This window comes from Azolla caroliniana, unplaced genomic scaffold (assembly GCF_043228905.1).
Source record: "Azolla caroliniana isolate FFs.n. ecotype wild unplaced genomic scaffold, voAzoCaro1.0.p SCAF_11, whole genome shotgun sequence".
In the NCBI taxonomy this organism is placed as follows: Eukaryota; Viridiplantae; Streptophyta; class Polypodiopsida; order Salviniales; family Salviniaceae; genus Azolla; species Azolla caroliniana.
The window spans coordinates 292726-306216 of NW_028230446.1; the positions used below are offsets into that span (position 1 = coordinate 292726).

The 13491-nt window shown below is 39.9% G+C and overlaps 2 protein-coding genes across 2 annotated transcripts; both read right to left on the reverse strand.

The window, feature by feature from the left end:
• Window positions 1-1259: 1259 nt before the first annotated feature.
• On the reverse strand, window positions 1260-4051 carry LOC147857495 (protein LIKE EARLY STARVATION, chloroplastic-like). The gene is made up of 3 exons (XM_087326668.1): window positions 3463-4051; window positions 1740-2392; window positions 1260-1469 (listed from the first exon to the last, which is right to left on the reverse strand). The coding sequence occupies exons 1-3, from the start codon at window positions 3959-3961 to the stop codon at window positions 1269-1271; spliced, it is 1353 nt and encodes a 450-aa protein (XP_087182794.1). The 5' UTR covers window positions 3962-4051; the 3' UTR covers window positions 1260-1268.
• Window positions 4052-9402: 5351 nt separating this feature from the next.
• LOC147857496 (delta(6)-protoilludene synthase K435DRAFT_659367-like) lies at window positions 9403-10629 on the reverse strand. Its single transcript, XM_087326995.1, has 2 exons — window positions 9720-10629; window positions 9403-9467 (listed from the first exon to the last, which is right to left on the reverse strand). Exons 1-2 carry the CDS (start codon window positions 10627-10629, stop codon window positions 9403-9405), a joined length of 975 nt encoding a protein of 324 aa, XP_087183121.1.
• Window positions 10630-13491: the final 2862 nt, after the last annotated feature.

A 13491-nucleotide genomic window follows, 5' to 3' on the forward strand; every position in this document is an offset into this window, starting at 1 on the left:
CTCTATCATAACCCCCTCGGGAAGGGGCTAAAGCCATTCTAGGCTTCACCCCCCACCCTAACAACACTTTTGCCACGCCTGAACAGCCGACCTCCCTTGAGAAGAGGTCACTTTCTCCCTCCCTCACTCTCTCGCTCCATCACTAATCCCTAACTAATCCCTCGTTCTCTCCCTCTCTGCGTGTCTATCTGTATCTGTGTTGGAGAGTGTCTATCTGTATCTGTAACTAGTTAGAACAAACCTTACTACAACACGGCCAGTACGTATGCGGCTGGCATTGAGAATAAGGAACAATTCTTCGAAACGGAAGGGACGGTTGTCGCTGACGAAACTGTTGGCCCTCTAAATTTTCGTACTATGTAGTGTTGGTACTAGAATCAACAAAATCAGTTGGAATAACGAGAAGTATCCTCATCGATTTCTCAATGTTTCACTTACGTAACCTTCTAGCCGAGGTCAATTTTGTCACTAAGATTGTTGTTCTAGCTAGGCCTTCTTGCTCTCTGGAGCCAAGTGAAACACAGTGATCATTGGAATGCAGGGCCATGAACATGACGTAAGGGAAGGCCGAATCTATCTCGAACCAAAGGTTGGTTCTCCGAGCTGCAAGTACCTACCCGCATAATTTCCTTTAAGAGACCCTATTGCATGAATAGGTCATTCCTTAACAGTGTGTGGAAACAATTTTAATAACATTATGGGGTGTACCTCCCCCTTATTTTATTTATTCTCGCATGAATCGAGTTCTCTTGCCAGAGAAGACGTCAAAATCTCCACCGTCTAAGAAACGTAGGGTTGGCAAGCAAGAAGGGGAGGAATAGATGTAGCCAAGAACAAAAAAGCAAGAGAGGATAGAAGATAAAAAGGGAGATATTTTAGAGAGAGCGAGATTGAAAGGAATGGGAGAAAATTGAAAAGAATGGACACATGAGAAACATCCCCTCGTTAATCATGCCTTAGATTTGTAAGGTCAGCCTATGCTAAGTTTGATCATAGGATACCTCTCATTGGTCATGAACACATGAGAAACATCCCATCTTCGATCATGCCGTAGATTTGTATGGTCAGCCTATGCTAACAACAAGATTGGGGACACCTAATGGTAATCTATATGAATACCCTGAGAAGGGTTAACCCACCAAATGAATGGTGTCCAAACCCAGATATAGAACAACACGATAAGCAAGGTTTAGATGGATGTAAAATTAAATAAACATCAGGATATGATTTGGCATATGCAGGTACAATTGTTCACAATTGTTTTTATCTTACCTCTCATGCCAAACATGAGCATGTCCAGGTTCTAATGGGGTCGCCTTATCTATTTTACACCATTTCTCAGTTGATTTTGCTGCACGCCCAAATGCATCATAGTGCTCCCACCATTTTTCATGCCATTCAGTACCATATCCGTTTCTCCCCCACATGCCAGCATTTTTCTCAATATGAAGAAGCCCAGATGATAAATCCTGCAGAAAATAATCAATCATGAAGTTTTAGTAATCCACAATCGTACATAGACCGGTCCTCACAAGAAGCAGACTTAAATATAATGGCAGTTATAGCAGCTTAAATCTCTTCATATTAACTCAATAGGCCAAACAACAAGAAGCATGTAAAAAAAAGGAAAAATGAAGAGGTTCAATTAATAACAACGTCGAAACTTGCTCGCACCAAATGGACTATTTCACCTGATGGTAGAATACTAACTAAGTAGCATGATAGACATGAGAACATACCTGCCACATTGCTTCTTTCCAAAACTCCCGCCATACGTTTCCAGTTGTATCACGACCTGACTTCTCAGCTCCGAGCTCCTTGTAATCAAATTTATCAAATGCCTCCCAGAACTTCTCTTCCCATTCAATTCCATCAAGATTGATACCCTTGATCACAGTCCATGAGCATGTAACTCCATCATTCCGCAATTCTTTACCTGTCTCTTTCCACCAATAGGATCCATCTCCATTGACACCACTGTTCATACTTGCATTTGCATTATCTTGCTGCATAACTGAAGTAATTTGATTTGCCATGTCTGGAATGGGCATACTGGAGACCAAAGTTTCAACATCTTCAGATGTTTTAATAGCATTCTCTTGAACTTCTACAAGAGATTGGAGTGGTGGAAGAGAAGGTTTTGCTCTACTTTGGAATGCCAACAACCCAGTTTCCATGTTTTCAAAGGGGATATCCAAAGAAGGTGACAATTTCTCTTTTTCAACGACAAGAGAGGATCTATGGGGCAAAATACTGGGCTCCAGATTTTTTGGTATTTTACTTGTTTCATCTGTTTTCTTATCAGGAGGTGACCACGTCCAAAAATCTGGGCCAGGGGTTGCATGAGCTCCCAAGGAAAGATTTGTGGTGGAAGTATCCTTAATCTGTTCCCCTTAGAAAACAAATATTACGAATCATGAAACAAAAGAAAAATAAGGACCAACAAGCTCTGTGATAGAACATGACAGTAGAAATCTGCTCACTGTGATGTATAAAAAAGAATCATCAATGGACCAACAAGCTCTGGATTGAGGGTGTGGTGCATTGGATTGAGTTTGTGTCACATATAGATCAAATGTTCGTGGTGGTTAATTGCAACAAATATCTATGCATTTCTCAAGTTAAGCCTCCTTCTCTTCACTTATAAGGATCTCCCATTTGCAACTTCTCCTAACATCAAGTAGCATGGTCTCATACGAGTTTTACTGAGGGTGTATTGAATGAGTTTATGTGATATATAGATCAAATGTCCATGCCTGCTCATTCCAACATATCTATGTGGTCTTCTCAAGTTAACCCTTCATCTCTTTACTTATAAGGATCTTCCATTTTCATTTTCTCCTAACATTGAGTAGTATGCCCTCTTAAAAGCTTTATTAAGTGTGTTGGATGAGTTTGTGTAATGCATAGATGAAATGTTGGTGCCTACTGATTGCAACATATAGAAATAAAATTCAACATATTCTGGGAACAGATGTTCACTATTGCCTGATCACTTTGTCCGTGGCATCCACTTCTTCAGTTAGCTTTACTTTCCAATCCATAAGAATTTGGGATGTCCAATTGAACCAACATCAAGGATTTTTCTATTCGCAAAAAACCAGATGGAACACGTCAACATGTTTTTTACATGTAAGAGGACCTATCTAGACTACTTCTATGCTATGTTTGAGAGGAAATAACCAAAGAAACTCTCAAACAAAATGTGATTTGGTCACCTTCTGTGTAGACTGAAATAGCTAGCTCCTTGAGAACCTCATATCCTCATTGTTTAAAAATGAGAGGTCAAAATTTGATGTTTGCAGGTGATTATAGAGACCCAAAATAATTAGTGCATGAGGTTCTAGGATTAATGGTTAGACCTAAGAGAAATCCTCTTGAAAGAGAACCTTCAACAAAATTAATGGGTTACTGTGTTCCTTAAGACTGAAAATGAGCACCTAAGATTGAAATAGTCCATACCTTGGACTGCTGGTTCTTTCCCCTTCATAACATTATAATGGGAGATGGATTGCGCATAGGATGGAGGCAACGTGGCGGCAGAGTTCCTGAAAGTGGGTTCTTGCTTCAAACGGACCGCATTGACGGCCGCAAGAGCAGCGGTGGCACGATCGATCACCTGCATTCGCTGCACCTTATCCCTCTCTTCAGACGGAACCCTAAGGATGTTCTCAAACCTCTGTGCTCTCTTCTCCCAGTCCGCCGCAGCCTTCTCCTCACGACCATTCATAACCTGCTCATGCTCCAATGATGTCTGATGATGATGGCTTTTCTCCTCACCTCTGTGGAGCCGCAACTGCTCCTGCTCTTGTCGTTCTTTGGCGCGCTTCCACATGCTGAGATACGAGGATCCATCATGATGATCGCTGTGATTAGAGGAGGGAGAAGAAGAAGAATGTGGCAGTTGGATCATTAACGGTCGTCGGCAGGTCGGAAGCAGCGTTCCGGCAATTAGCGCCATGGATGCAGAAGATGATGATGATGATGAACAAGATGATGACGACGACGATCGCAGAGACAGAGACAGAGACAGAGACAGAAACAGAGCTTTGAGAGGTAGTGATGTGGGTGACATGACATATAAATGCATGTATACAGACATAGTACATGTATGTATGTATGTATGTATGTATGTATGTATGTATTGATTTATTATCATGGCCTCCTTCAAATCAAAGACGAATAAGAACCCATAAATGGACATGGACATGGACATGAACCTGGGCATAGCCGCGGACGTGGGCTTGAACGTCGACCTGGATGCAGGCGTAGACTTGAACCTAGGCATTCGCATGGACATGGGCATGGGCCTAGACATGCACATGGATGTGGATGCGCACATGGACTTGAACCTACGCAATCTCATTTACATGGGCATCCATGCCTACACATGGACATGGCATTTTGTTTTCTAAGTGAGTTTGGAAAAGTTTCTAGGTTTACATTCACAATGTGTTTTTGTGATGCTCAAGTACAAAGCAACTCCCATTGAACTTGCTTGTGTAGAATCTTCAAAGCACACCCAACATGCTTGAGTCTTGTGAAGTTCTCTCATTCTAGTCTCTACTTGATATACGTAAAAAATCCAAGACCATAAAGTGGAGAAGGAGGGGTGGCATGTTTGATTAATTAGAAGGGGGATAACTATGTTTCAATCATAAAAAATAATGAATATAAATGCTAAATATGGCTTAAAATAAAAACGCAAACTAACATGTCCTTCACTAGTTGGATGCTAAATTTCTCATCATGATCCTACTTTTACACTTGTTTGGATACATATCAACCTTTTGCTAATCTTGAAGATGATTTTGCTTATTTTGAAACAAGGCAATAAGTTTTCGTCATGTAGCATGAATACTCATATAAGAAGTTTGCAAATTGATTCATATCCTAAGCACGCAAGAGATACACGAACGTATATTCATTCTTTTATTGATTCAACAAATTTAGAACAATATTAGAAGCTACTTCTACAAATTTGTAATTGTACCAAAATGTTTATTGTACATGGTGTATCATTATAGCCCAACGGAAATGATTTTGTAAACACAAAATAAAATGAAAGTAGTGTAAATTGAGTATTTGGCACTTTCTAAAGGTTTCTTGGATCACATACACAAGTTCTCACTCAGTAAATGGGGCCCCTAATTTGATTATGAGACTTTTTGTCGTGACCCCAAATGCATGGAAAGGTTAATATGAGAAAGTGGGCATCAAAGATATAAAACAATCATAGACCTTTAATGAGCACTCACGTATTCCAACAAGTTGAGGATATGTTAGAAAGGAAAAGTTGCGGCATGGTGAAAAACTAAAAGGCAAATGAGAATTGGAGGTATGGTTGTAGAAATTGGAAATGAACAAACCCAAAAAGTTTTTTCAACACATTACTAAGATAGGAACAGGGCCTAAAATTGACGGGTTAGTCTTAAAGTTTTTTGACGGGCATTTTTTAAAGATGTATGTCATATGACATAAGATTGCAAAAACTTAACATGTCATTTGACATACAAATTTTAGAAATGAAAAGCTCTATGTAATGTTACATTGTTATATATTTCATTGCTATAGAAAGTACACAAAGTTATACAAATGAACATAACTACCTCACAAAGATAATGAAATACGTAAAATAAATATCATGTTAATGTTTTTAAGCCAAAGCACAAACAAGATATTTATCGATAATCATAATCTATTCTTACAAAGTGGATACAACAAGCATAAAAAAAAATCATATAAATTGAATACTTAATCATCATATATTCCTTAAAGCCAAAAAAGATACAAAAATGTTTATCATATTGTAGCTCGTCATACTAAGCATTGTGCATTGTGTCCACTTCAATGGTACCATCCTCCTCTCTTTCTCTTCAAACCAAAGGTTAACTATACCCCTCCGACAAATGTTTGATATCTCTTGAGTATTTAAGGATATAAACATCAAAGCATCTAAAGTTTCCAAAGATAAAACATTTCTAATATCATTTTTTATGATATTTTGACATGAAAAGCCTCGTTCACATGCCATTGTACTAATAGGAATAGTCATACATAGTTGCCACAATTGCATCACACCCGGAAATAATTGCCACCAAGATTGTGCTTTGTGACAAATATCCCATGCATCATGCATTCCTCTTCCTTTAGCAATTCTTACAAGCATATCAACAAAATCTTCTCGTTCATTGAAGTATCTTTTCATGTCTACAATTTGGTTGTCAATATTAAACTTCCCAATAAGTTTGTGCAACCATTCATTCATCTTTTTCTCTCTTTCATTTTCCTCAATGGGATATAAAGATGGATTAAACAACTTGACAACATTGAAAAGGGTTTAGGGTAATAACTTATAAGTATAAAAAAGATGGTTAGTAAAAGTTTTAGTTTTAACTTAAAACTTAAAATTAAACCTAGAGTCTACACTCTAGTATCTTAGAGTATTTAATAAAGGACTAATATTATTATTTAAAATTTAGATCGATTTGAGAATTTATATCATGAATCATGATTCATCATTACAACTTACAAGTTATATGATATTATTTTAAGCGTGTTTTTAAAAACATATAACATATAACATATATATACATACACATACTGTATATATAAATTTATAATATTATCATATATATTAGACTAGACTCTAGAGTCTAGTATATTACACACTTTATACTACATAGTTACTAGTTATTAGTACATACATATTGATATATATATTTATATTATATATATGACATGGAAAATAGAATTTTAGCATGTCATTTGATATGTATCATTTATAGCGGCCTTTCATATGAAAAGGAAAAATTTATACTTTATATGTCATTTGACGGACATTTTTATTAGATGTATGTTTTTTACGGGCAAAATGGCCTTTGACGGGCATGACACCCGTCAAATTTTTGCCCTAGATAGGAAGGTGAATTGTTGGCTCCAAATTGGTGGATGTTGTACATAATCGCAATAGCTAGAAGGATAAACGCATATCAAATGACTTCTTGAAATCATTTTGGAGGAGACTATGGGCATTGATGCCCCACTATCATGATTAAGTTTGTGATGACATGAAGTTCACTAGATATTGAGATTCAACCATAAAATGCCCCAAGCTTGATCCCTACACGAACTTACAACCACAATGTGCACTCTCGAGTGCAATATTCATTGGCAAAGTTCTTGAACTTCGAGAGTCGCTACTCACTTTCACTGTTCACATATACCAAATGAAATGTAATATTTTTGGTCTCATAGGTCAAATTTGACCTCTGAAGATGATAATATAATCTACCTACCTATCTATCATAGGACAATTGAGCTAGTTGGATCATATGTATATCGTGGAGTCACTTTTAGTGGCCGCTCAGGTAGATTTTCAATGACAAAAGTAGCCAAAGATAAACTTACGAAAGGATATTCATCCCTCTCGCTCTTAGAGGGACAATGCCACCAAGCATACTTTCAAGAGCGATGGACTAAGGGGTGGCTCTTCCACTCATTAGTGACTTCATCCCTCGTGTATGCATTAGTGGTTTGGGCTCCATGGCTACCATCTTTCATGTGGATGCAATTAGAGAAACCATTGGTGATGATGTTATCGCATCAACTCCAAAGCAAATAAACAATATCACATGACATTATTATTGTAGTTGAGTTGTTAGTAGAATCACTTTTTTAACTTGTAGTCTTTATTCATAAGGTACATAACTAACCACAAGATAGGATATCTCACAAAGCTTTTGAGGTATCTCGATCGTGTATGAGTCTGGATATACTAGCTCTTGGTATAACATGATGGGGAGTTGGATTTATGTAAACAACCTAGACATTAGCAACCTACCTCCCCCTAGGTACAACCATGAGATAGATAAAAATTTAATCTCTTATTATGATTGTAATAAAGTAATATGTCAACAAATATGGCAAAATTTACACTCGATATAAATGGATCACCCCACTAGAATCATCCAATAAAAATTTGTGCACTATAAAGAACAATTCATGCACTTCTCTAAGTTAAGTTTTTTTACACAATCAAATATCTAGATAATTATTACCAAATGCACTGAGGGTTGTCTAAGTTAGGTTTTATTACACGACCAAAATATCTAGATACATTCTTACGAAATGCACTAAAGGTTGCCATTGGAGAACTCAGAATATCATCTCACCAACTTGAGATTGAGAATGGTCGTATTGATGGGGTCCGTAGAGAGGAAAGGATATGTAGATTATGTCACATAGAGATAGAGGATGAGTACCACTTTACACGACAGTGCCTAACTTACGCTGGGATAAAGGAAAAATACCGAGACATATTTGGACCTCCTCTCACCCTCTCCAAACTATTAGATACTCTAGATATAAAGAAATTGGGTAGAATATATATCTTAGAGCTAAAACAATATAAAGAGAATAAGCTACAAAATGGTAACAATAATTTTTCTAATATTCACTAACATGTAACCAATGAAGTTTTTTAGGGATAGTGGGAGATGATAAATGTGGACGCACATGCACCACTAGGCATCTTCCTTGATGAAGCAGAAACCAAAGATGAACTAAATGCCCTTGGATGTCGAGTTTCAAAGCAACTTAACATGTTGTAGAAGCAATTAAGAAAATAAGGGAACATGACCTACACCACCTAGAAGCCATAGTTGATTCACCTTCGACATTAGGGCCATGGGCCACACCCACATCAAAACCGCTTCTTTTTGAGAGATGTGGATAGAAATGAAACTAAGCCTATTACAAAGCCATTTTCTTCATAGAATATTTTACAACATAACATGTTTTGTACAATTAACTAGAACTCTTTTAGCTTAAGTTCTATTTTCTCTAAATGGAAAAAAATGGAAAAAAAAAGTTCTATTTTTATTTTATTTTATTTTTAATGATTAGGTAAACACCTTATTTCATTGTAAACCAATTGTCTCATGTGCCAAAATTGGCCTTAGAAGACGTTAATATATCTCAGTTTCTTTCTTTCTTAGTCCATAATTCTACACCACACTTTCCTTTCACTCATTTATAATTCTTTATTCTCACCTTAATTAATTAGCTCGACTCTAAGATCCTCATTATACACATATACAGAATAAAAAAGTAGTATTGAAATTACACAAATTGCCCTACCTTTTGCTTATTGCCTTTTAGTTCTAGTTACCACTTGAGTGAAAAAACCTCCACACTCAATTTAGCCCAAAACACTGTAGCATCTTTCCCATTACCTAACTACCAAGAAAATTTCAATGGTAAGGAATTCTAACTCAACCCCCTTTCGTCCTGTTTGTGTTTTGAGTAACCTCATAGTATAAATACTGGCCTGAGACAAACGCTCACTCCAAAAACCTCAATCTCACTATGTCCACACACATACACGTTGACACAAATTTCTTATCGAAACACTAGGTAAATTACAATATCAATTGACAATGAACCTTGGTTGCAATGGTAAAGAGCTTCAAAAATAAAGAATAACATGATTCATACAAAGGGGATATTGTCACTTAGGATGGTTCAAAACTAATGGAATAAGAATTTATACACAATGTAAGGGAGGCCACATTCTTGACAAGTCAAAAGCATACATGTAGAAAATCAAGATCATGTATTCTTAGATCAACAAGATATTGTATGCTTGTGATGCCCATTGCCGTGATTGAATCCGTAACGACATGTTTCGAAGGACCAACGAAGCGTGCCAGACATACATGACACCATTGTAGCCAAGTAAGCATTCAACTTTGGCTCCCTTTGTATCAAGTCCTCGTTATGTTGGATGGCATCAACTACTTTTGCACAACGAGCGTCCACACGATTTATCATATCCACCACAACTTCCACTGCATCTTGGAAGGACCCGGTTGCACCGTTCTCGTATAGGAGGGATGGAAGGTTGAAATTAAAACCGAGGGAAGCCTCCATGTGGCATGACACATTGTCGTTGCCCATCCACATGTAGTCTAGGGCAAGGTCACGAAACTCCTCGACAAGAGGGTGGAGATGGATGGGATCCTCGTCTAAACCTAACACATAAAGGACTAGCTCGAAACAAACAAGGAAGCCTGAGGAATGCCGACGAAGAGCCATATAATCCTCCACACGCTTGCTCATATCGCCTCCCTCATGCTGTGAAAATGCTTGATTGATTGTGGGCTGAAGGAAGACGACATGAAGATGATCTTGCATGACCAATATGAAGCGTGACTGTGCTTGTGGAACGAGCCGAGATGACAATTTGGTCCATACTTCCCCCAATGCATCTAATATGATTGAGTTGTTGGCATGGCAATCACTTGAATTGTCAAAAAGGATGACATTGTTAGGAGATTGTGGGTCATGGAGTTTAGAAAGAACCGATTGTGCCCAAACGTTGGTGGTAGAGGGAGGACCATGATCATGGAACCTCTTGAAACCATGACCTTTGGTACTGAGTAACAAGGGGCCATTGTCTTGTATGTCATCTGACAAGAACATCCAAGCAATGAACTTGGTGACAATTTCGACATCGTGGAGGTTGGTTGCTTCTGGCAAGAGACGACACACATAGCGGGGAATGAGATTATTGAGGAGCTGCTTAGAACTGGGTCGAGCTAAATTAAGGATCCATGGCTCGCACATTATTAGAGATTAGGTACTAAAGTAAGCATAAAATAAGGATATATCAGTGATAGATCTAGAAAGAATAGAGAGAAAAGAGAGAAAGAAGGGTGCCGATCCACCCGACCACCCCCGAGCGAAGGGATCGAGACGGACTCGAGCCTCGATCGGCGTCCCATACCACCGCCTTGGCGTCGAGTCGTACCTGGACGATAGCGCGCTTGCTACAAGAGTCGTTCCACTCACGGACAGAGTCTCGACGTAGTCAATGCATGCCCAAATGAGGGTAGCTAGGCCTCTTATTTATAGTAATTCTCAAGGCCCCCAGCCATGTTCACACTTGGCCTCATGGGTTGTCTCAATCCCGAGGATTAAAAGTAATCCTCCCCTTCTTTAGACTCTTTGTTTAACCCTCACACTTATCCACGTGTATAGAATACTACGACAATTCTCACCACGGGATATTATATGGTCATGCCCGTAACACACATCATCCTCATAGTCTCGTGTTGCGGGTGCAATTTGGCAGGGAATGAGCATCGGATTGGTGGCAATGTGAAACCGGTACCGTGAGTTGGAATCGATGAGTCACATTTGGTCCTCGCACTCTCGTACCGCCATATGAAACTGATACGTGGTGATGTGAAACTAGAAACTTGTATCGAAGGATCGTGCTCTGCACTCACATGGCCATAATTAGAGGGCCCTGTTGAGCACTGCAATGGTAACAAGTTGTTAAGGCTTTTAGCTCGGTTTAGGCATGGCGGAGAGTTGATTCCAATCAAGTGTGATAATGTGGAATGGGAGCCTTGGGCCCACTTGGACGCAAATCTCGCAAAGCCCATATTTAACCCGTGTCGCAACATCGTGGAGCCCAACCTCACGAACTCAAGATTCATGAGATCATTACTCCCATTGAGGATCACCACTGAAAATACCCTAAGCTTCATGCCAAAATGTGTATATTATTAATATGGATGTGGTGAGAGGTTTTAAGGTATGCTAGTTTTGAGAGGCATACATACTGATTTCTGTACAGATCACACTTTGAGAGACCTTTTATAATCACGCCAAATGTCTTCCCCGTTTCGTCCAGTCCTACAAGTCTTTGTAGGCCTTAAACTCTAGTTATGACACGAATAGAATAGATTTCACAATTTCTTGTTATGTAAAGGCATCCCTCCTTGCGGGGGAGTCGGCCGAAAAGTTGACTTAAGAGTCGGTTGGTCGAAATCGGCTGAGAAGCCGAAAAGAGTTTGCTAACCAAATTTGGCCGAAATCGGTCGGAGGGAAAAAAGAATAGTCAATTTGCCGAAGAACCAAATTGGGGGTCGACTGACCAAATTCGATGAGAAAGCCAAATTCGAACTTAATCAAATAGGAGTTCAGACACACATATACATATACATATAAATATATATATATATATGTTAGGAAACAGGTCCCTCCGGATGGGAAGTGAGAAGAACAGTAACTCGGCTGAGGCCGAAACCGGATGTGGAAGACCTGGCTACGGAAGATCCGGTGAGAACCGGATGTGGTGTACCTGGCAAGCGCCGGATGACGAGTACTCGGCAACAAAAGACCCGGTGAGAACCAGATGATGTGTGCCCGGAAAGCGCCGGATGATGCAGGCCCGGTGAGGAGTGCTCACCGGATGAAGGGACATATTCGTAAATATGTTTCTGAGAGTCCATCGGGGGCTATATTTGTAAATAGCCGAAAAGTCATATTAGTATAAATATGACTTAGGGCAAACTTTAGTAAGTAGTTGTTGTCATTCTTGTTGGTGCAAGAATAGAGAGTGCGTAACAGTGTACAGAGAGAGAGAGAGAGAGAGAGAGAGAGAGAGAGAGAGAGAGAGAGAGGTTGTTGCCTCTGTTGTAACCGCCGCCTGTGGCGAAGATCGTGAGCACGAGGTCGTTTCCTCCGTGAGCTCACTTTTGTAATCATTGTAACATAGTGATAGTTTGCAGCCTGTGGGCTGCCGTGGTTTTTCCCTAGTTTGGGTTTTCCACGTAAACATACTGTGTACTCTTCTCTTCACTGTGTCGTGCATTTCATTCCCTTTTTTTGTGTATGATTCTAAGCTTGGCTGTGACCGAGTGTTGCGCATAGGGAGCGTGTGTTCCTGTCAAAGTGGTATCAGAGCGAGACGACACAGGAAATGGACGATTTGTTGGGCGGCATGTTCAAGCTCACTGGCTCCAACTATTCAGTATGGAAGTTGAAGATGAGGGACATGCTCGTGGTTAAAGATCTTTGGTTGCCGGTTCAGTTTGGGGACAAGAGGCCGGACAAGATCGACGCCACGATATGGGAGGTGATGCACATGAAGACAACGACGTACATACGGTGCTTTATCGACATGAGCCTATACAACAACTTCAATGAAGAGAGCAAGGCTCATGAGCACTGGGAGAAGATCGGCATTATGTTTCAAAACAAAAATGTTGTTAATCAGGTTTCGGTATTCCGGAAGCTAGTAAGACTCTGGTACCAAGATGGCTCCAGCATGGCGGAGCATATGAATGCCTTCCAGGGGCTGATACACCAGGCAACTTCATTGGAAGTACCTCTCGCCGATGAGGTACTAGCGCTAGTCCTGCTCGGTTCCCTCCCGGAAAGCTGGGAGACGTTGGTTGTCACTTTGGGCAACGTCGGGTCGGAAGGGAAACGGTTATCCCTAGTAAGAGTGAAGTCGAGCTTGCTAGATGAGGAGGCGCGTCGGAAAGATAAGGATATGAGCCCCGACTCCAAAGCGCTCCTTACCGAATCAGAACGCGGAAGGCAAAGGAACCATAGTCCCCAGAACCGGGAAAAGTCGGGGACACGGTCAAAGTCAAGGGGGAGGCCTACTTGCTTCTATTGCGGCAAGCCGGG